The 23395-nt window shown below is 51.7% G+C and overlaps 2 protein-coding genes across 25 annotated transcripts in view; one reads left to right on the top strand and one right to left on the bottom strand.

Moving 5' to 3' along the window:
* Iqce (IQ motif containing E) overlaps positions 1-8653 on the bottom strand; it is a 39567-nt gene extending 30914 nt beyond the window's left edge. For 8 of the 16 annotated variants that reach the window (XM_017598488.3, XM_017598489.3, XM_017598490.3 and 5 more), the window contains exons 1-5: positions 8136-8653; positions 5977-6024; positions 3548-3593; positions 744-872; positions 103-237 (exon numbers count right to left, since the gene is read on the bottom strand). In XM_017598488.3, coding sequence (XP_017453977.1) covers positions 103-237; positions 744-872; positions 3548-3593; positions 5977-6024; positions 8136-8171 — 394 coding nt within the window. In that variant the 5' untranslated portion in view covers positions 8172-8653. Of the gene's footprint in view, positions 1-40; positions 66-102; positions 238-743; positions 873-3547; positions 3594-5976; positions 6025-7896; positions 8070-8135 lie in introns of those variants that run through there. The other 8 variants (XM_017598491.3, XM_063271865.1, XM_063271866.1 and 5 more) reach the window with 3 other exon arrangements.
* Brat1 (BRCA1-associated ATM activator 1) lies at positions 27-22709 on the top strand. 9 transcript variants are annotated; one of them, XM_039089962.2, is made up of 14 exons: positions 27-157; positions 11075-11218; positions 13766-13920; positions 15175-15322; positions 16097-16469; positions 16630-16749; positions 17884-17975; positions 18159-18277; positions 18351-18537; positions 18728-18801; positions 20202-20304; positions 20437-20535; positions 20651-20808; positions 21426-22709. In XM_039089962.2, exons 2-14 carry the CDS (start codon positions 11092-11094, stop codon positions 22119-22121), a joined length of 2451 nt encoding a protein of 816 aa, XP_038945890.1. In that variant the 5' UTR covers positions 27-157; positions 11075-11091; the 3' UTR covers positions 22122-22709. The 9 variants fall into 9 exon arrangements, with proteins under 9 accessions (XP_038945890.1, XP_006249030.1, XP_017453976.1 ...); XM_006248968.4 differs by lacking the exon at positions 27-157 and adding an exon at positions 10371-10525; XM_003751133.3 differs by lacking the exon at positions 27-157 and adding an exon at positions 10510-10677.
* The last annotated feature ends 686 nt before the right edge of the window (positions 22710-23395 follow it).

Below are 23395 nucleotides of genomic sequence, written 5' to 3'. Positions count from 1 at the left end.
GATGGATCTCGTGCATAAAGCCAGAAAAAAAAAATCTCACCCCTCAATTACTAGAGGCTTTCCTCTCTGCTCTCCTGGCCTTGTCCCCGGGAGCATGCTCACCATGGCTGCTGGAACGCCTGAGGTCTGCCCTCTTCGCTCTCACAGCTTCTGTCAGGTAGCCGGGAGTGCAGCTGGGGGGGTGGGTCCACGTGTGCTCCGTGGTAAGCAGGGAGCTCAGGGGTTGGGTCACACTGCCTGGTTTGAATGTGCATGGGTTTAACAGGACAGGTACAAGTATACAGTCTGGCAAGTTCTGCTTCACATCAAGATCCGGGGCTTTAAGGACACCAGCAGACTGGGTGGGGAGGGAGATAGGGCTGTACTGCTAAATGCCTAATAAACACCACACAGAGATCAACTCTGTGTGCCCATTTCCCTGGTGTAAACATTACTTCAGGTTTCCAGTGTTACAAAGACCAGCTCACAGAAACATTAATAGTTGTCTCCTGCAAGCTGGTAGCAACCGGCTCCATCATACCTCTGCCACAGGGCGGCGCTTAGATAGCCTTGAAAAGGTGCTAGGGCGTCCTCCGGTGGGGCTGGGAAAGCCATGCCCACCAGTGACAAGTTCAATGTCTTTGAGCAGACCACAGGCAAGCTAACTGAAACCAGCTTTGTCAGACAGGCCATCTCCAATTGTTGGCCATTTCCCGTACTCTGCCTCAGGCCAAAGCACCCTCCTCCACAGGAGAGCCACATACCCTGTTTCGAGGTTCCCAGCCATAGCTTCTGTGGGGTCAAGGACATTCTGCTACTCAGAGGCATGCTCCCTGCTGTCTTCAGAGATCTCCAGGAAGTCACTTTTTTGGGCTTGGAGTAGTAAGGTGACTCTAGAAAGGCAACGGACGGTTTAAGAGCTACAGAATCACTGTACCTCAACACCCTCAAGACACAGAGAGAAAGGTTTGTCAAACGCAACATTGAAGGGGTGTGCAGCTCCCAAAGGTACACGCATGCTCTGGCGACTAGGGAGAAGGTCAATACGTTTACTGACTTACTGTTAGCCCAAACTAGGCTAGAAACCCTGGCGTTTAAGACACCGTCTTTTTTTGTGTGTTTTTAAGATTCTTCTTATTTTACACTATGTGTGGGTGTGTGTCTGTGTGGGGGTGAGTGCAGGTAGCCACAGTGGCAGAGGCATCAATCAGGCCCCCTGGAGGTGGAGTTTCTGTGGAAGAGCAGCAAGTGCATCTAATCGCTGGGTTATCTATCTACCACCTCAAGAGATTTTCATGTCTTAATGTCTTGAAATACTTGGTTTTTTTTTTTAAACTCAGGGATGGAACCCAGGGCCTTATATGTTAAGCAATGAGCCAGCCACACTCTTAGTCCCTCACCAGGAGATTCTAGGCAGGGACTCTACCACTGAGCGGTTATCTGTGGCCTGGCCTTGTATATTTAGCCAAAACTATAGATGTAAATCACCATACCGGGTTTTACACACAAATGAGTGTAAAATACTGTTTTGTTTTGAAGAAAGGGGAATTTGAAATGTGAAAATGTGTACTGAAGACGTAGTTCTACCGTGTTATGAAATGTAATGTCCAGTTAAACTTTCTTCAGAAACATGATTTTTGCATAGCCCTGACCATGGTGGGTACATAGTTTTACTCCTGTTACTATAGGATGACCACAGTAATAATATTTTTATTTATTTTTTCTTTTGGTCTTTTTCAAGACAAGGTTTCTCTGTAACCACACTGGCTATCCTGGAACTTGACCTGCCTAGCCAGAAATAATTAAGACACTATCTTTTTGCCAGATGGTGGTGGCACATGCCTTTAATCCCAGCACTTGAGAGGCAGAAGTAGGAGGAGTTCTCTGAGTTCGAGGCCAGCATGGTCTACCGAAGTGAGTTCAAGAACAGCCAGAACTACACAAAGATATCTTGTCTTCCAAAACCAAAATAAATTTATACATATATATATATATATATATATATATTAACATTTTTGGTCATGAGTCTAGCTTTTTATGCTTGAGACATCTCTTTAGCCCAACATTTTAATCTTTGTAGAGAAGAAATGAGAAAAAATTTCTAGGGCATTTGCCATAGTGAAAGAAATGTTATAGAATTATATTTTTAAAAATTTTTATATAATTTTTATTTTATTTTATGTGCACTGGTGTTCTGCTTGTATGTTTGTTTGTGTGAGGGTGATGGATCCCCTGGAAATGGGCTTAGAGACAGTTGTGAGCTCTCCTGTGTGTGATAGGAACAGAACCTGGGTCCTCTGGAGGAGCAGACAGACAGTAATTTTGCCTTCTGAGACATCTCTCCAGTGCCTGGAATTTTTATTAAGACTCTCATCTCTTTAATTATGGAAGAAATGACAAATTCATGGAAAAGATAAAGGTAGTCACGTAACACTGAAACATTTTCCTGTGTTTAAGGGAACACCGAGTCGGGCCTGGTGGTGTGGGCCTGTCAGCCCAGCTAAGGGTCAGGCTAAGGTAGGAAGATCAGGAGTTCAGTCATCTACAACTACAAATGATTTTGGCTGTGAGACTGTAGCAACAACAACAAAAAGAGATCGCGTGCATAGTTTTGGGGCAACAAGTTTATGACTTCACACTTGTCACAAACACTCCTGCACAGGCTGACACATGAGAACCACCAGGCCCTAGAGTGCTGTGACACTGACAGACAATGCCAGAAGGCCTTGCAGGCACTAGGACCAAGCCTATTTAAGCGCTGTTACCCTGATAAATATATGCTGCCTCCTTTGGCCACAGCTGGGGACAGGGACTAAACAGTCTTCATCCTTCTGAGGAGGAGGAGGAGGGCCCCCACAGCAGAATGAGCTCAGAGATCCTACAAGGAAGAAAGGCACACGCCCATCTGGGGACACACACCCCTCTCCAGCAAGAGCCTGTGTGCTTCTGGAAGAGCGTATCCCAGTTCAGAAGCATCTTTTTTAAGGGGCTTGGGCAATGGACTAGTCAGTAAAGTACTTGTCTCTCAAGCCCACACAGAAGTCAGGTGCACTGACACATGCCTGCGATCCCGCTGCTGGGGCGGGGCAGTGAGATGGCACACTCTGGGGTCTCACTAGACAGCCACTCTGACCTAATTGGTGAGCGCTAGGCACAAGCTCTAGAACACGTGTCATAAACAGGATGGACCACACCTGAGGAACGGCATGGCTTAGGGGCTTCCACATTCACGTATGTGTGCTGTGCACACGTGTAGTATGGGCACGTGTGTAAGCACCGGACACAGGCTTCCTTTCATTTCAGCGACACCCTGGCTTTGAGAAATCAGAGGCAGGAAAGGCAATCTCCGCTCTGTACTATCTTGCGGGAAGCTCAGTGGGGTGGCCTGCAGTGGTCCCAAAACAAACGCAGGCAATCCTGATGCCACTGAGTCCCTCCCAACCCCCCAACTGCATCCAAAAAGCAACATCCTTGGCTTTCTCCAGGTCACAGGGAAGGGCCATCCGTGCCACACTGCAGAGCTGAAGTGGAGATGAGGGGACAGAGAAGTCTGTCCAGTCATACTTACTTGGTGATGTGGAAGGAGGTTTGTGCAAAGGTTTTCTTTTTGTTTTCTGAAAGAAAGAGGAGGCAGCGTGAAGCACATTAGGTTTCCTGAGAGCTCTGCTGGAAAACCTCATCATACTCAAGAGGCCAGAGAGAGAGAGAGAGAGAGAGAGAGAGAGAGACACCCTGGGCAGACCTCTCAGAGGTCTGAGGCACTGCACAGTGTGAATCCTATACATGGGGCTGGGAGTCAGGAAGATCACTCTCCCTACTTATGAGCACTCAGGAGGCAGAGGCAGGCAGATCTCTGAGTTCAAAGCCAGCTTGGTCTACAGAGTGAGTTCCAGGACAGCCAGGGATGCACAGAGAAACGTCTTCTTGAAAGAACAACAAAAAGGGAAAGGTCTCCCCTACTGTCCTCGTGCTTGCTCTGCCCGTGGGTGAGCACCTGTGTGCTCGCGGCAGATGCGGTAAGATGAATCCCTTGTGAGTCCCTGGCAGATCCCCATCAAGGAAGAGAAACCCAGCAAGGAAGAGGATCCGGTATGAAAAACTCTCCATAGCCAACAGACGCCCCTGCAGTCTGGAGGGAACGAGGTCCTGCAGCTTCTCGGGCTGGCCCATGGAGTGACCTGACCTTTCAAGCAGCGTTCTTGCTGCTTCAAGGCTGGGTGCGAGGGCTGCAGCACATGGCAAAATCCTTGCTCCCCTCTGCTGGAAAACTGTCCTCTATGCCCCAGAGAGACTTGGGACTGTGCCTGGGGCTTGTTAGGTGGCTCCTTCCCCAGCCTGTGGTGTCAGGATCACGTCTGTGGTGAGTATCTTGGGCTCGTCACCCTATGACATGAAGAGAACTCCTAGCTGTGGGACGCATGTCATAAAACCATTTCCTTTCAGGTGGAAAGATTCAGCCCTGCAGGGTTGCTCCTTAAGCACGAAGGTAAATGACTTAAAACAGTCCCAGGATGTCCCTCAAACCGACTAGATTCACTAGGCTCCTCCCTGTCTAAGTAACCAATGGAAGCCTAAAGTTACTCTCAGACAAGCCAAGTTGCAGACAAGACTCCCAGACTCTGGGACTAGACCATCTGCCCAGGAAAGACCTAGACGGCAGTAACTTGGAAAGGACATTGTCTAGTCTGTCGACTTCCTGTGGACTGTGCAGTGTGCTCCAGGCTCCCAACTTTGTGAGCTGTCACCCACGATGGGTGTGTCTTACTCATGTAGCAAACTTTGAGTCACTCTGGTCCTTATGGAACCCTCAGCAATAGTCCTCTAAGCGACTCCTTCACCGAGCTGCGCTCTCTGCTCTGTCATGGGATCCCGATCTGGAGGGAGTTGTTTTGTCTCCCCAGGAAAAGTTCTGTCATACAATAACAGTGGACCCTCCTTGGGGGACTGTGGGCATGTGAGGCTGCCTCCTAAGTGTAGCTGAGACTTCTCATGTTGGGTCCCTTCAGAGCTCAGGTACAGATGGAATCAAGCAACTTCTTGGGCTATCCACTAAGTGAGCATTTAGCATGCTTCTGCTTCCCTTTGCCACTCAGCACAACTTACAAAGAACCTGAGACCCTGACTAATTCCCGGGGCGGGGGAGGGGGACACTGGGAGTGTTTTACCAATGCTGAGAGCCTGCCTAGAATCCCCCAGGGAGGGGCCGAGGGCGTGGCTCAGTGGGAGAGCCCCTGCCTAGAATCCCCCAGGGAGGGGCTGGGGGCGTGGCTCAGTGGGAGAGCCCCTGCCTAGAATCCCCCAGTAAGGAGCTGGGGGTGTGGCTCAGTGGTAAAGCACCTTCCTAGAATCCCCCAAGTGAGGGGTTAGGGTGTGAGGGGATAGGGCATGACTCTAGTGCCCTAGTTCCTGGCACTCTGGGGATCCAATGTGAGCTGCTATGTGGATACAGGGAATTGTGTCTGTGTACTTTGCTAAAGCACCAAGTGTCACTGAGCCATCTCTCTCGACCTTCACAATTAATTTCTAAAACTAGCTTTAAGGCGACATTATTTTGTTGCTGCTACCATTGTTTGAGACAAGGTCTTAGGGAGCCCAGGCTAGTCCTGGTCACACTCTATAAGCAGACAATGACCTTAAACTGATCCCCATGCCTCTGCCTCCCGAATGCTAGGATTATAGGCAGGGACCACGGTTCCCAGTTTATGCAGCACTAGAAGTGCAAGTCAGGGCTTCGTGCCCGCTAGGTGAGTATTCTACCAACCGAGCTACATTCTCAGCCCCCGAAACTGATTTCTAATAAATAACTATACCGATATAAATAAACGGATTTTTCAAATGAAAATCGCAACTATTTAGATTCGGCTAACAGGCTGAAACTGCGACACCAGAAGCAGCTCTGGACACCTGTGCTCTGGTCTAGCAGCTTCTGGGGGACACTGCTTTACACACAACATCCAAGGACTCTGACATGGGGCTTGCCACCCCTCCTGTACTCACCGATTCCACGTCAGAATCAAAGGAAATAGCAGACAGACTGTCATCTCCCTGGAAGAGAGGCACACGAGGTCACAGGGAGGCAGCTGCTCAGGCACATCAGTCCCAACAGCGCACTGTCTGAGCTGCTGCAACGCGCATGCGCTCCCCGCTACAACTCCTGGACCGGCAGGCGGGAAGCTTGAATGAAACTCTGCCTGGCTGGGGGAGTCCAGATCCACAGAGGTATGGTGGGTTCTCAGGTCAACTGTATGTCTTTGGTAAGAGTTCTCAAGTCAAATGAACCAAGCTGGTTTTCACTATTTTGAGCACCCGAGTTTCCATTCAAAGGATGCGGAGCCTCTGCCCATCTCCTCGAGGAGCAGAGCAGTTTTGCACACATCCTTTTAATTCTGTGCTTTCTATTTAAAGCATGTAAACTTTATGCCTGTGGATGCCAGCAGAGGGCGCGGGATCCCCTGGAGGTGGACTTGCCAGTGGGCAATTGTGAACTGCCTGACACGGTGCTGGGGACGGAGCTCCGGGGCTCTGGCTTGCTCATTTGTGTATGTGTGTGTGCATGCTTGTGGAGGTCTGAAAGACTGTCTTCCTTCTCCCCTTTCCACCTTGACCTAGGCTCTCTTGCTAAACCCAAGAGCTCGTCGGTTGTGGCTAGTCTAGCTAGCTTGTCCAGGGGTTTCCAGTCTTCCGTTCCTGAGCATTAAGATTACCCATGTCACTTTGAGGTGGGTTCGGAAGTGCAGGCAAGCATTTTATCCACTGAGCCCAGTCTCCTCAGTCCTTGGCTAAATTTTGGAAAACACACACCTCCTGGTACAAGCCTGTGATCCTAGGATTTGGCAAGCTGAGGCAGGAGGAGGCTGAATTTGAGGCCAGCCTGGGCTACATACAGTGTCTGAGCATTTAAAAAAAAATATCGAAAATACTAGCCACAAAGTTTATGGTAAAAGTCATACAACTATAGAAATATGATCTCTTTTTAAAAATGGGGGGGAGAAGATGTATATGAGAAACACAACTTATATTAATTGGATTAACTGAAAGAGTAATGAGCTATCTTTGTAATCTCAACTCGAGACTTTAAATTTTTGTCTTTTTTTTTTTTTTCATTAATTTATAAGTTCAGTGGGAGAGCCCAGTGAGGGGCAGGGGTGGGGGTGGCTCTGTGGTAGAGCATTTGCTTGGGCTGGGGCTTTGAGTCAGAAATAAAGTGCTTGTCTAGAGTTCCCCAGTGACCCAGCTGCGGAGGCCCATCTGTAGCACTCTAGCCTGACGTGAGGTTTTCCTTCAGTCCCTGGTAGCACCCAGAAAACAAACAGAGATGAGGCAGTTACTGGGGGCAGTGTTGAGAGGCCGACCCCCGAAACTAGGCAGGTCTTGGAAAGCCTCCAGTGCAGGGACAAGTAGAAAATCCCAGCTGCTCTCCGCTGACCAAAAGCTTGGTCCATTAGCCTGTTGTGGAACCTCCAACGGGCGTCCCTTGAACCCTTGAAAGTCATATTACACCCTGGCCAGGTCCCTGCCAGCCTCCTCAGTACCCTTCTCAATCTGATTCCAAAAAGCTTGCTTTCGGGCTTGCTACTTTCCCAGCCTTTCGGTCTTTACATTTGATGTTCCCGCTGCCTCTAAACCTTTCCCAAACTTCTCTCTACTTCTCTTTGAGATGGGGGACATCAGCCTATTGACTTGTCCTACAGCCACGTCCCCATCACACACACACACAGTAATGCACTAAGTTCACTTGATACTATCACGCACTGGGGTCTGGACACGCACTCAGAGAGCGTGAGAGGTACGCCTCTTCCAGAGATGCCTCTCGGACCTGTGCAGGACTAGCCGAGGAAGGAGGGTGGGGGCAGGCCTTCCCCCTTGCTCGGGATCACTCCGGGGCGTCACTGGACCGCAGCCTACAGCAACACTTACGAGATGAGTTTATCGCCGGTCGGCCGCGGCCTCAGACCCGCAGCGCGTGCCGGAGGGCGCAGTCCCGGGGGCTTCCTGGAAGTAGTGGCCACCGCGAGCGCAGGCGGGAGATAGAGGTTGCTGGGGCGCGGGCACGGTGGAGGCCGACGCCCGGAGCTGGCTCTTGTGCGGTAACAATCGGCCTGCCGGAGCTGGCTACCACCGTGCGCCCTTCCTCCCTCTGCCCTAGGCCTCCTTACCGTCTCCGAGGTCAGATCTGTGGTGCCCAGGCTCATAGCGGCGGCGCTGCGCGGCCTCGGCGGTCCTGCGAGCTCGGCCCTCAGCTTGGGAGGCCTGCCAGCCAACCTGGTACCATGGCAACCGTGCCGCGGCCACAGGGCCCCGGATGTGGTCCTTCCTCCGATGCCCGGCGAATCCTGTGCACGCGCAGTGTGTGCACGAGCGAGGGGCCAACCATGCACTCTCCCGGGGTTGCACTGCGCAATCGCACCTTGTCTCTTGTGGCTGTTTTTGGTCTCGCCGGGTGCACGAATTGAACCTATGGCCTCCCGCAGGCAAGGCTGACTTTCTATGTCGGAGCCAGCCGTGCTCTCAGATCCAACTTCAGGAGCCCCAGTTGGATTTACGCAAACAGTGGCTGCAACTATGTAGCCCAGTGGGCAGAGGTTCCGAGGGTCACCATGCTGAGTAGACTCAGGGGACAGAGCGTAAGGCACCACCCTTAACAACAGGCAAGATTTGAGAATTAGGCATGTCAACCTATTTACATGTTTGTTTTTCCTCTAAATAAGCTGAGATGTTGGGGGCCAAAGTGACTCCCTGGCACCTTGAGGATAAGGCAGTCCACGCCAGGGCTGCCCATGGGCCAGTGCCAACTGCTTTAAACCCTCAGCTGATGGTTTGCTATCACAAGCCCCTCTGAACTCTCCAGAACCCTGTGGCTTTTCCTACCCAGGCCAGTTGGGGGCACTTCCCCGGTGGCCCAGCAGGCCAGTGACAGGTGCAAATACTGACATTTGTCTTGGGGGGAGGGTCATCTCCTCATTGTTGGGGTTACAAATATATACCACCATGCCCCACTTTTCTTATTTTGTTCTTCCACCCCACCCCATCTCCTTCATGGATTCTGGCAACTCAACTCAGGTCCTTAGGTTTGCAAGGGGATACACTCCCCCCCCCCCCACCTACAATCAGTTTTTGAGTAAACAGCTCTCTAATTGGATGGCATTGCAACACTAACCTCAGTACAAGGTTTCTCCTGAGAGGGTTTTTCTTGCTTGTGTAAAGGTCCATGATTTGTTAAAGAATGACACCGCATACTCAAATAGTATGTAAATGCAAAGGATGTTTTATTCTGCAGAAGTCCAGCACGCTGGGGTCTCCCATTACCAAGATGGAGAGAACCCAGTGAGCTCACAGTCCTGATTTAAAGCACGTTCGAATTCTGAGGCAGATGAGTTTTATCTTACTGTTATCGCTAGGCATTCCGGAACCATGCCCTAAAAGATTCTTTTTTTTTTTTTTTTTAATTTACGTGTTTGTGTGTGCGAGAGTGACCTCAGGGCTGGGAACCAAACTCTGGTCCTCTGGATGAGTAGGAAGATTATTAACCACTTACCCATCTCTCTAGTCCCCGATGGCCTACTTTTAATCTTTATCATTAGCAGAGAGGGCTGAAACTGTGAAGAGTTAGCAGCAATGGATAGAGAGAAGGCAAGAAGGGATAGAGGACCAGGACTATGAAGAGCCACAGAAATGCAGGCTTTGGTGACTGGGGGATCCTGACACTCTATAGACACCGGAGTTTAGCGATACCCGCTGTAGGAACCGAGGATTTCAGCACTGGGGTAATCCGTATTGTCTTGCCTGCTGCTGACCACACCGTAGACGAAAACTGAAAGCAACAGTTAGACGGGCCAGCAGAAACCTGGGACCTTAAAAACCTAGACACGTGGCCTGAGGCCTGCGAGGCCCCGCCTCCCAGCGAGTAGACACGCCCATACCGAGCCCGCCTTGGAGACGTTCCGCCTACTGCCTGCGTGGGGACGTACCATAGAGAGTCCTGGCGGGGGCGCGATAGCTCCGAGAGATTAGTACAGTGTGAAAGTCCCAAACTGCACACATCGTTTGTAAATCACGCGTTCACAGGTTTGAACCTTAGAAGTGATCGAAACCGCAGGGTCATCACCAGTCTCCAAGCACATCGACTCCGCTCTTTTGCCCTCCCCCCACCCGTGTCCGTCACGTGGTACTGACTTAGGGCGGGGCCTGTGGAGACAGACTCCCGCAGGGCAAGGAATCGGCCGCACTGAGGGGCGGAGCCTGTGGCCACGCGGAGAGGAACTTCCGTCGGGGGCGGGGTCTGAGGGGGCGGGGCCTCGCTGAGGCCTGCGAAATTAGGAGGGTTGAGATTTGAAGCTGGTGGGGTGGAGCCAATTCCCGTGGTGGGGCGGGGCCTTGCGTTATGGGGCGGGGCTCGCGGTGCGTAGTGCGAACTCTAAAAAATGGGGCAGGACCTGAGGAGGGTGGGGCCTCGGCCAGCGTGAAGCGGAATTTGCGGAGGCGAGGGCGGGGCTTGCCTCAGACACCGGAACCACAGCGGGTGAAGCGCTCGGAGGTTGGGATTCTGGTAAGGCGGAGTTCGAGCTTCGGCCTAGCAGCCTAGTGGTGCATTCTGCACTCCTGGGCCTAGTTCCCCTAGCGGAGGGATGCGGGGGTCGGGATTAGAGCCCCAGGCTAACTCGCAGTCTTGAAGAGCTCACCTTTTACCGGATTTGGGAGGTATGGATGTCGAGAACAGATATTGGGATAAGGTGCCTGGATGAACAGTCTCCTGCACACCTGGCTTATCCCCTGACTGTTCTCCTCGCAGCTAAGTTAATAGGCAGCTGCACTCCCTTACCCCAATCCATCAAGCCCCTAAATTAACAGACTTAGACACCAAAGGCCCTTGTGGCTCCGATTAATCTGTCCTCACCCCACAGGGCATCTGCGAAGACTCAATCCTCTTGCCCAGGTTCCCCTGGACTGAGTTCAGCATCTTTGTGGACTCGAGTTCTGGTCCACGTGAAGTTTTCCGAGCTCCTCCCCCATCCTAACAGGCATTGAAGGCTGCCTGTACCTAGGGTAGCTGGTGTCCCAAGCCAGATATGAGGCTGACCTCTTGCTTCCTCTGTAGGAACTGCTGGCCTGATCATGGACGCAGAATGCTCCAGGCTCCTCCCGGCTCTCTGTGCTGTTTTGGCAGATCCTAGACAGCTGGTGGCAGATGACACCTGCTTGGAGAAACTACTGGACTGGTTTAAAACAGTGACAGAGGCAGGTGAGGACATGGCTTATAGAACTGTCCATTCATGGGGTGTCTTTACTTCATTTCCTTGAGGTTCTGCGGCTGATCAGAGTCAGATGGAGTACTAGGGCACTGGCCTGAACTGTGGAGTCATGTATTAAAAGTCCCATCGACTCTGGCCACATTTCAGGCTTCCGCTGTCCAGTTCACACGAGGAGTTTTGCAGGGTAGGGCCCATGTTGTTTTGCTGCCTTAATTGTATTTTGTTTGTCTTGAAGAAGTTAGATCCCTGGGTGGATGTGGTGGGACATGTCATCTAGAGCCAAGACAAGAGGAACTTAACAGCGCTACAGTTTGAGTTCAAGGCCAGCCGGAGTTACATCTATTTTTTTTTTTTTAAGATTTATTCATTTATTATATATAAGTACACCGTAGCTGTCTTCAGACACACCAGAAGAGGGCATCAGATCTCTTTACAGATGGTTGTGAGCCACCATGTGGTTGCTGGGAATTGAACTCAGGACCTCTGGAAGAGTAGTCGGGTGCTCTTAACTGCTGAGCCATCTCTCCAGCCCCGGAGTTACATCTTTACTGTGTGGGTAGACCTTAATTTAATCACTTGAATTGTATCTCTCTCTCTTTTTTTTCCCTCCCTGAACCAGGGTTTCTCCGTGTAGCCCTAGCTGTCCTGGAAGTTATTTTGTAGACCAGGCTGGCCTGGAACTTAGAGATCTGCCAGTGTCTGTCTCGGGCACTGGTATTAAAGGTATTTGCCATCATGCCTGGCTCTTTTTTTTTTTAAGCATCGCTGTCCTGACTTTTCTTGAGCATGAGTATCTGGGCAGATGGAAGTTTTCCCTCTCCTGGTTGATTGTTGTCTTCAGACAGGTTCCATGAGCCTTGTCTTGTCATTAGTTCCTGCCTTCATTGCTTCTTTGGCTTCTTCTGTTCTTTTTCTTGTCTTTTGAAGCACGTTCTAATGTAGCCCAGGCTGTCCTCAAGCACCGTGTAGCCAAGGATGACCTTGAACCTCTGCTCCTCCTGTGTGTAGATCTGAATGCTGGCATGATAGGTGTGTAGCTTCACAACCTGTTTGTATTGGGTGCAGAGGATGGAGCCAGGACTTCCTGCATAGCAGGCGAGCCCTCCATCCACTGAGCTACAGCCCCAGCCCTTGTCTTTTGGGTTTTGTCTTGCCTGTTTTCTAAGTTACAGAATTTAAAAGTGATTTAACAGTAACATTGTTAGTTGAAGCCTTACGAGCTTTACTGCACTGTACTTTCGTAATTAGTTTCTTTTATTTGTTTATTTTGCTTTTTGAGACAGGGTTTCTCTGTGTATCCTTGACTCTCCTTATTTCTCTCTCTAGACCACACTGGCCTTGAACCATTGAACCCAGAGATCCTCCTGCCTTTGCCTCCTGAACGCTGTGATTAAAGGAGTGTGCCAGTACACCTGGCCTAGTTTTTTTGTACATGTGTGATGTGTGTGTGTGTGTGTGTGTGAATATATATGTATATATATATACATATACATACATATATATACACGTTTGCTCATGAGTGTGGACGCCCTTAGAGTCTAGTTTTTAGTCAAGTTTTTGCAAGTAGTTTTACAGGAGTGAGAGTGTGTGTGTCTGTGTGTCTGTGCGCGTGCACACTCTTGGGATCTGCCAGTTTCCACAACTCCCCCAACCTAGGATTAAAGGCTTGGGCAGGTATGCCCAGTCTTTTATATAAATGCTGGGTTCCTCATGACTACAGAGCAGGTACTATTTACCCATTGAACCATCTTCGTTTTTGGAGGCATGTTTCAGCTGTGTAGCCCAGGCTGGCTTGGGCTTACTGTGTAGACCAGGCTGGCTTTGAACTCAGAGGTCTCCCTGACTCTGCTTCCGTAGTGCTGTGTTTAAATGTGCGTGCCACCATATTTGACCTGCAAGTATTCTTTTTTTTTTCTTTTTAAGAATTTTTACTTATTCTATTTATGAGTTCATTGTCACTGTCTTCAGACACACCAGAAGAGGGCATCAGATCCCATTACAGATGGTTGTGAGCCACCGTGTGGTTGCTGGGAATTGAACTCAGGACCTCTGGAAGAGCAGTCATTGCTCTTTTTTTTTTTTTTTTTTTTTTTTGTTCTTTTTTTCGGAGCTGGGGACCGAACCCAGGGCCTTGCGCTTCCTAGGCAAGCGCTCTACCACTGAGCTAAATCCCCAACCCGCAGTCATTGCTCTTAACCTCTGAGCCATCTCACCAGTCCAATTTTTGTTTTTTGGGTTTTTTTTGTTTGTTTGTTTGTTTGTTTGTTTTTTGAGGCAGACTTACCTGTAACCAAGTTATCCTTAAATTCGTTAGGTAGCTGAGGATGGCCTTGAACCCCTAAGCCTCTGTCTCTACCTTCTAAATGCTGGGATTGTAGTCATTGTAGCACCATGCCTTTGGGGTCCCTTTAATGAATTCATTTGTTGTAAATACCCCTCTTTCTTGGACTCCTTATCCTAATGGGAAGGGGATGTTCCTGTCATTTCTCGAGAGGCTATCGGTGTCACTGCTCTCCTGGGATGTCCTTTCTCCACAGAGCCCAGCCTCCAACTACTGCAGGACCACCCCTGCCTAATGGAGCTCCTGTCCCATGTGCTGAAGCCACAGGATGTGAGCCCTAGGGTCCTCTCCTTTGCTCTGCGCCTCGTTGGGGTCTTTGCGGCCCAGGAGGACTGTTTCCAGTACCTTCAGGTGAGCCTTTGTCCCTCTCGTGCTTGTCCCCTGAAAGGCGGGCATCCTCTCCTCTGAAGTAGGAGCTATCTTAGTGCCTGGGTCTCAGTGGCTGGCCCTGCTTCTGTGGCTGGCCAACGCACCAAGATTCCTAATGAACCTCAGTGTCGTCCCACACTGCTCCTACTTAGAAACACTTGTCAGGCACAGTGCTGGCTGGCTTCCTGTTCCCACCTGCTGTATGATCCTTGCCACGTTCCGAGTATCTCCCTCTGATGGGGCAGTGTGAGGACCCTCAGACCCTTTGTCTGTAGCACAGTCGTGGATGGCATCGGGGAAAGAACAGTGTTCTAGGTGAAGTCATTCCCTGCCATAGGCAGGGAACTCCAGCTCCCGGGGATCTGACGCCTTCCTCTGGTTTCCACAGGAGCCTGAATTCATGTACATAAAGCCACAGACACATGATTTAAAAACTTTAAAATAAAAGTCATAATAAAGACAGAGGAGAAAAATGTGTTGTTCTTCCTCTGACCTTTTTCCAGTCTCAGGAGGGCAGAGTGTGGATGCTGGGTCCTGGGGGCAAAATGGTGGTGCTGGGGGGGTGGGGGTGGGGTGCCTGGAAGCGGTTGTGTGAAACCAATTGGCAAACCAAAGGTTTTTTTTTCACTTTTATTATTATCATTTTGGTGTGTTTTGTTTTGTTTTGTTTTGTTTTTTGACATTGCCTCTATGTGGTCCTGGCTGTCCTGGAGCTTGCTCTGTAGAGCAGGCTGGTCTTGAACTCACAGAGATCTGCCTGCTTCTGCCTCCCAGGTGCTGGGATTAAAGGCGTGCCCCACTACACTTGGTGTTTTTCTTTTCCCTGGTGTTTATTTTTATTTTATGTCTGTGGGTGTTTTGCCTACATGCATTTCTCTGGTATGCATGCATGCATTTCCTGCGGATGTCAGAAGAGGGCAGCAGATCCCTGGAGCTGGGATTTAAACAGTTGTGAACCACGGTGTGGGTGTTGGGACCTGAGCCAAGTTTCCCTACTGGAGCAGTCAGTGCTCCTAAGACCTGAGCCATCTCTCCAACTCCATGCTTTCTTTTTTGAGCCGAGAGGTTTCACCATGGATCCCTGGCTGGCCTAGAATTAAAAGAGACTCTCCAACTTCTGCGTCTGGATGCCAGGATTAAAGGACATACCACCAAGCCCAACTCCCCCAGTCCTGAAGACCACCAACAGTAAAACCCTTCTCCCTCCGCATTCCTGATGCTTTCTTTGCTTTTTAGCAGGGGGAGTTGTTGCTGGGGCTCTTTGGGGAGACAGGTGCCCTTAGCTGGGCAGCCTGGAGCATCCCCAGTGTGCGCAGCGGCTGGATCCAGGGCCTGTGCTCCCTGGCACACCACCCCAGTGCCCTGCACTTCCTGGCTGACAGTGGTGAGTTAGCCCATGCCCTGCTCCAGTTCTCCTACTGGGCCTCTCTGCCTGTGCTGGGATCTCCAAGAAGACCCTGAACCTCTCTGAGTCCAATCTTCTCAGCTGAGGAAGTGGGAATGGTCCAGGCTTGTCAGTATAAGCACACAGTGACTGTAGGGAAGTGTCATCTTGGGTTGCTAGGGTCTGGGGTGGCTCCTGCAGTTGTGTCCTGTCGGGTAGTCAAACATATTAGAACCGGTTAGAAACTGCATCTGTGCCTTTAATCCCAACACTGGGGAGGCAAGCAGGGTGGTCAAAGGCATTGAATTACTTAATTTCTTCTCCAAATCCAACTTTGGTTGAAATAACGTTAGGTATCCTGTCTATGTAAAAACGATCTGTTTTGAGTGTCTAAGCTCAACTTACTTGGTGTAGGAAGCCTCTCTCCCTGCAGGCATTTTTCATTAATTTTGTGTTAGTGTTACCTTTAATCCCAGCACTCCACTTGGGAGGCAGAGGCAGACAGATAGTTTCATCAAGGTCAACCTGGTCTACACAGTGAAACCCTATCTCAAAAAACAAAAAAGCAAAAACAAAAAAAACAAAAAACAAAACAAAACAAAACAAAAGAAACCAGAAGCATTGGCTTTAAAGCCAGCATGCTGGAGGCTCATGCCGGGTTTCCTTGTAAGCAGAGGGAGTCCTGGTGCTTTCCCTGAAGCCTGGAAGGGTATGATGGGTAGGTGGTCTCCATGAGCTTCCTCATCCAGTCTGACCTTTTGCTGCCCACTCCAGGTGCTGTGGACACGATCTTCTCCTTGCAAGGAGACCCCAGCCTGTTTGTAGCCTCAGCAGCCAGCCAGCTCCTAGTACACATCCTGGCTCTGTCAATGCAAGGCGGAGCTCCAGGGTCCCCCGTCCCTGAAGCCGTTGCCTGGCCTGTCTGTGCCCAGAAGATCATGAACCATGTAGAAGAGTCCTTGCATTCCAAAGCCACCCCACAGGTCACACAGGCCTTGAATGTCCTGACGACGACCTTCGGGCGCTGCCACAACCCCTGGACAGGGGTCCTCTGGGAGCGGCTAAGTCCCCCTGTTGCCCGCCTGTTTGAGAGAGACCCCATTCCTGCCACACACTCGCTCATGGACCTGCTTCTCAGTGTGGCCAGGTCAGGTGGTGGCAGGGACTCGGGTGGGTGAGTGGTCATTGTCTGATGCCTCATGGGAAGGACCCTGGCCCTGCTGCCTCAGGAGACAGGGCATCTGCAGGATTGGGCATGATTGCCCCTGTCTAGTTAGAGTGACGGAGGCATGGTTTTCTTTCTCCAGGTCTCCTGTGTTGAACTTTGCAGCCTGTGGCCTGTGGGAGATGCTGGCCCAGACTCTGAGCCGCCTGAGCCCCACCCAAGCTGGGCCTCTAGCTCTGGGGACCCTGAAACTTCAGCATTGGTACGATTGGGAGAGCCGAGAGTGTCATGATAATGGTTGGGGAACTCTGGAAACTGGGAAACCAGATGTGACAATGGGCCGGGTGGGAGAGCAGCCAGGTGGGATGGGCAGGTATTAAGGTTGTGGTGCCCCCTTCTGTCCCCCTCTCCCTCCATTCTCTTCCCCTTTCTCTCTCTTTCCCTTCCTCAGTACTTGGTATAGAACTTGGTATTTTACATATGCTAGTCAAATGCTCTACCACTGAGCCACATTCCCAGCTCCTCACTGGGGATTCTAGGCAGGGGCTCTATGCTGAGCCACACCCCAGCCCCTCACTGGGGGATTCTAGGCAGGGGCTCTACCACTGAGCCACACCCCAGCCCCTCACTGGGGGATTCTAGGCAGGGGCTCTACCACTGAGCCACGCCCCCAGCCCCTCACTGGGGGATTCTAGGCAGGGGCTCTGTCATAGAACTATATGCACAGTTTTCTTTTTCTTCTTAGTTGGAGGCAGTCTCACTGAGCTGCCCAGGCTGTCCTGGAAATAACTCCTTAGGTTAAGCTGGCCTTGAACTTTACATTCCCACCTCAGCCTCCTGATACCACGCTAAGCAAGAGACAGAACGATTCAAATTAAAGTTTGTGGTACCCCAGACCTAAAGCTAACTTCTGTGCTTTCTCTAGCTGTCCTCTCACCTCCAATAAGGCTGAGCCAGGCTCCTGGAGCTGATGGGGTGTGCAGAGGTGTGGGCTGCTGAGTGTGGGATGCAGAGAGGAGAGGTACTAAGGGTCTGAGCAGGCTCAGTTCATCAGAGTGCTCCATCACATAATGTGAAAAAGGCCACCTTAAGTCATCGAACACAGCATGAGTATACTTGGGCACTGTCCTAGAAGCCAGGAAATTCCCAGTCACTCTGATCAGGGAGTGTGACCAGCCTTTCTGGGGCCCCTGAGACCCAGCAACAACCGCTCCTAGGGACAGCAGGGCCAAGCCTTGGTCAGGCCTCTCCTCCTATCCTGGTTCCTAGCTAGTAGCTTGTAGACAAAGTGTTTCAGAGGAGCCTGTACTGAGACACCATACTAAGACACCGTAGACTCTGTAGGATGCTCAGACTGGGGCCAGAGAATAACCCTCATGCTGTACTATGTCCCCAGTCCCCAGGAACTGAGGACCCAGGCCTTTAGAGTCCTCCTTCAGCCACTGGCCTGCATCCTGAAAGCTACCACTCAGGCCCCTGGACCTCCAGGTATGCAGGGAGGGTGGAACCCTCCATTCTTAGGCAAAGAACAGTGAGCTACCCTGCTCCCACTCAGACCTCCAACTAAAAGTACACTGGACAGCATCCCTGAACCGCCCTGGCCCTGAACTTGAAACCTGGCCCTTGCTTTGGATGGCGGTCACTGAAGGGATGCTTTTGTCCTTGTCTTAGGCTTGCTGGACGGGACTGCGGGTAGCTTGCTGACTGTGGATGCACTCTTATCTTCAAAGTCGGCCTGTGTGGGGCTCCTCTGCCAGACTCTGGCGCACCTGGAGGAGCTGCAGATGCTGGTAAGTGTAGCCAGGCCTCGTGTCATCGAGCCACATGACCCCAGACCTCTGCTGACGTTCCTCCTCCCTGCAGCCCCAGTGCCCCTCACCGTGGCCACAGGTGCCTCTGCTGCAAGCTGCTGTGACGATATTGCGTCTCTCTGACGGCTCGGCGGACCCCAGTTCCAGTGCAGGAGGCCGTCTCTGTGGGGCGCTGGGTGGCTGTGTTCGTGTCCAGCGAGCAGCCCTTGACTTCTTGGGGACGCTGTCTCTGGGGACAAGTGAGTGCTGTGTTCTCTTGCCCTGAGTTCACTTTCTCTTCTCTTTCTTCTGGAGGGTCCATTGGGCCCTCAGGTAGCCCTCGGGTAGCTTCTGACCTCTGCCTCCATAGAGTTTGGAATGCTTGCTCCCTGCCGTGTGGCAGGCTCTGTGTAGAAGTTGGGTTGATGTTTCCACTCATGTCTGTTCCAGGCCCCCTGGAATTGGTGCTGGAGGTATTTGCTGTCCTCCTGAAGACCCTGGAGAGCCCAGAGTCCAGCCCCATGGTACAGTAAATGAGTTCTGGGAAGCCCGTACAGCTGGGGACCTTCTCACTTATGAGTGCTTCCAAAGGGGCCACCGAGCCACTGCCCAGAATGACCTTTCCAGCCCGTGTAATGGAACACACTTGTAACCCCCCACAGATGTGGTAGAGACTGGAGAATCATAAGTTCAAGGCCAGTCTGGGCTACAAAGAGACCCTGACAAGCTGGGTGCAGTCATTCACGCCATTAGTTCCAGTACATGGGAGGCAGAGGCAGGCAAATCTCTATATAGTTTGTGGCCAGCTTGGTCTACGAAAGGAGTTCCAGGCCAGCCAAGGCCACACGGTAGGACTACGAGGGGGCAGAGACGCTTGACACAAGGTCAAAACTGGTAGCAGTGGTTGCATGGGACCCAGGATCCAGTCTGTGCTGGTGAGGCTTACATTTAAAAGGAATTCTGTAGTAATATTTTAAAAAATCCCGGTGCGGGGTTTCTTCCCGCCTTAGACTATTTATGTACCGGCATAAAAGATTATCTTGTGAAATACACCTTAGGCAGCGCCCACCCTCCATGCTGTTAGAATCCCCTTTCCTATTGCCGACTCAGAGTTACCACTTCCTCATGTCTGTGTTCTGTCTGGGCTCCTCCTACCTCGTTGGCCGGCCCACGTGCCCATGTTTTATGTCACAGCTCTCCCAGGGCAGCTCTCCTTCCCCTGCTTGTTCTTCCTCTTCCACTGGGGGGTGGGAGGGGCTCCTTTTTCCTCCTCCTCCCGCTTCCTTGTCCCAAGCCCAGAAAACCTAAGCCCCGCCCATGTCTTCTCCCCAGCTATTGGCTGCTGGCATCTGTATTTACCAATCAGAATTAACGGGGGGCCGGGTTCCCCAGTGTCTTACCCTGTCTTCTGGCAGTGGGGGGTCCCACATTAGCATTGAGTGTGGGCAGTGCCCACTTCTGAAGCTTTGGGGGAGCCAGGGATGGAGATGGAGTTGGGGCATGACTGCTAACCCAGCGCTCTGGGCAGTCTTGCCTGAGTGGCTCTTGTTTGTCTTTCTGAGACAGGATGTTACTCTGTGGCCCAAGCTGGCCTCCTGCTGTCTGCACCATGCTCTGCCATTCACGCAATTCTTAAGGAGGGAAGGGCATTGGGGCACATTCTCATGCATTCTCCTGCTCCTGGGTGTAGTCTTGGTGCTGGGTGCTGCCAGGCAGAATGGACCTTATAGAAGGAGAGGCTTGGGGTGGGGGTTGGTGTCATATCCACATGAGGCCATCGCATCACCCCAGGCAGGACTTGTGAGTCTCACTGTCTGGGAGGCCACTCACCTATGCTCTCTCTGCCCACAGGGGTGGGTGGCCCAGTGAAAGGCAGGGACGTGGGTAGCGTGCCGTTCCTACCCTCTAGCCCGACCCATTCTAGGTCCTAAAGAAGGCCTTCCAGGCCACACTCAGATGGCTCCAGAGCCCACACAAGACCCCCAGCGGCTCTGATCTCAGCCCCGATGCCTTGCTGTTCCTCGGAGGTAACCCTAGCTCCTTGCAGAGCTGTATCAAGCTGGAGAGCTGGGGCAGGGGCAGCTGGGAGCTGGGCAGGGTGTCCCCGAGGGAAGGCAGGTGTGACCCTAGAGGCCACTGACCACCCCTTCCTGGTACAGAGCTATTCCCCATACTACAGAAGCGCCTGTGCAGCCCGTGTTGGGAGGTGAGGGACTCAGCCCTGGAGTTCCTGACGCATCTGATCCGGGACTGGGGAGGTAATCACCCTGGGGCGGGAGTGTGTATGTTGTGTATAAGTGTTCCGCTAACTCTGGGGCTCTCAGACTGCCTGAGTGGCCTTCAATCGTATCTTTGTGGCATTTGACCCCCCAGGGCAGGCTGACTTCAGAGAGGCACTGCATTCTTCAGAAGTACCCACACTTGCCCGCCAGCTCCTCCAAGACCCTGAGAGTTATGTCCGAGCAAGTGCAGTGGGTGCCGCTGGGCAGCTCTCCAGCCAGGGCCTTCAGGCCACTCCCGCCAACCAGCAGGTAAGAGCCACTCGTGGTTGGCCCAGTAAATGGGTAAGCAGCTAGCCAAATCTGTAGCAACTGCTCCTGAGAGCAGCTTTGGCTAGGGGGACTTCCAGGGAGCTGGGGGCAGTCGGACGCAATGCCAGTGCTCTTTCTAACACACCACCTTAGACACTGTGTCCCCTAATAAGCAAGGATGGGACTGAAGGACAGCGTATACAGAAGACATTGTGGGGAGGAACCAGTGGCCTTGGACCCATGTCTCCTGGGCTCTGTCCTTCTTGGCTCATCAACTGTATTAGTTGGATTTCTTGCTGTATCAGGAAGAAAGCAGGTTAAGGGAGGGAGTACATTGAGGCTCCGGGTTTGAGGGTGCCATCCATCATGGTGGCCGAGCCGTGGAGGTAGGAGCTTGAGGTTGCTAGTTAATTTGCACCTATAGTCGGGAAGCAGAGAGAGATGGATGCTGGTGTTCCACTCAGCTCTCCCTTTATTCAGGGCAAGACCCCAGTCATTCTCTGCTTTAGCCTCACCTAGGTACTCCATCACACTCAGAGGCTTGTCTCATAGCTGAGTCTTGATCCTGGCAAGTTGTCAGTATCATGCCGACTTTTCTGGAACTCTCCAACCTGCAGGGCCTACTCATGGACCTCATGCATATCCTGTCCACGGACTCAGAGGGCTTCCCTCGAAGAGCTGTGTTACGGGTCTTTACTGAATGGCTGAGGGATGGCCATGCTGATGTGGTTCGAGACACAGAGTGGTTCGTGGCCACTGTTCTCCAGGCAGTGAGCCGGGATCTGGACTGGGAGGTCCGAGTGCAGGGCTTGGAGCTGGCACAGGTATTCCTCATCCAGGCAATGGGGCAGCCTAGACTCCACTGTCCCTATACAGTAGGCCTGCCTGGGGCCACCTCTTCCCGCCCACACCTGGAATTCTTGCAGACTCTCTGCCGTCTGCCACTCTTTGAGTTTGCCTTTTGTGCCTTGCTTGACTGTGACCGCCCGGTGGCCCAAAAAGCCTGTGACCTGCTCCTCTTCTTGAGGGACAAGACAGTTTCCTGCAGTAACCCTCAGGAGGCCGGGGACAGCCCCAACTCAGCCTCAGTGGAGGCTGCCCTGCAGAGGTGGCGGGAAGGTGAGCAGGCTCAGCCCCTAGGGGACCTGGAGCCTGAAGCCATGCTGGCCATCCTCAGGTCCTTAGACCTGGAGGGCCTGCAGGGCAGGCTGGCCAAGAGCAGTGACCATGTGGAGAAGAGCCCACAGTCCCTGCTGCAGGACATGCTGGCCACGGTGGGCGTGTTGGAGGAGAATGAAGCTGACTGCTACTAAGGCATGTCCCCATCCTGTCCCTGTCTCCACCTGTGCCAGCAGAAGGACTCCAGCCCAGGTCGGCCGCTCAAGAGACCCTCGGGGAGTGGATCACATGTCCTACATTTTAGGCCGGGGATGATAACACACCTGTGGCTGCAGAGTTTGGAAGGCCAAGGGAGGAGAATACAGAGTCCCTGGCCAGTCTGGACTAGATAGCAACCCTGTCTCAAGAAAACCCAAGAAGTCAAATCAAAACAAAACTCCTCTGTGTGCGTGTGTGCGTGTGTGTGTGTGTGTGCAGACCAGAGGTCGGCCTCCAGTGTCTTCCTCAGGTGCTGTCCACCTTGTTTATTGAGAAGAGGTCTCTCACTGGGACTTGGTACTCGCAATCGAGCTTGCCAGGGAGCTCCAGGGATCCTGTCACCACCTCCCCAGCACTGGGATTGTGGTACTGCATCTCCTTGCCAGGGTCTGCATGTGGGTGCTGGGATTTGAACTCAGGTCCTCATGCTTGCATGGCAAGCACTTTACCCACTGAACCGTCTCCTCAGGCCCCACAGAATCCTACTTTCCATGTTTTATTAAAGAAGTGGCTTGTTTGCTGCGCAGAACAGGTAGCATTGAAGTCTATAATCCTTCAAGTTAGCTGTGTATGTGTGTTCTGCCTATAGCCATTTAGCTCTCTCTGCTCCATTGACCAAAGTTTAAAGTCCCATAATCTGTAAAGAATTCAGATAGATTGAAGTTCAAAGTCACAGCTGTGGGTCCTGTAAAATAAAATTTTTTTTAAAAAATGTTATGTATTCTCTTTGAGGGTAGAACCACAGCATAGTTACAATCAAAGCAAAACCAACATCCAGCAGTGTAAAAAGCTCATTACCTGACGTCTAGAGCTCACCCGTGGTCTTCTGAGCTCCACTTCCAGGCTCTGCTGTCCACAGCCCACACTGAAGGTCTTCTAGACTCAGGCCTGCTTCATCTCACACCTGCTAGCCATCCCACAGAACTGGGGTCCACCACAACTGAAACTGCACCTTTACCATGGCCCCTCCTGGGTCATCTCCATGATAGCTTTAATCCTGTAGTTTTTTTTTTTTTTTTTAAGATTTATTTATATGAGTATACTGTAGCTGTCTTCAGACACACCAGAAGAGGGCATCAGATCCCATTACAGATGGTTGTGAGCCACCATGTGGTTGCTGGGATTTGAACTCAGGACCTCTGGAAGAGCAGCGAGTGCTCTTAACCACTGAGCCATCTCTCCAGCCCCAATCCTGTAGTTTTTAATGTGA

Source organism: Rattus norvegicus, chromosome 12, assembly GCF_036323735.1.
Source record: "Rattus norvegicus strain BN/NHsdMcwi chromosome 12, GRCr8, whole genome shotgun sequence".
Classification (NCBI taxonomy): domain Eukaryota; kingdom Metazoa; phylum Chordata; class Mammalia; order Rodentia; family Muridae; genus Rattus; species Rattus norvegicus.
The sequence above is the reverse complement of the archived record's forward strand: the minus strand, read 5'-3'. Positions and strand labels throughout refer to the sequence as shown.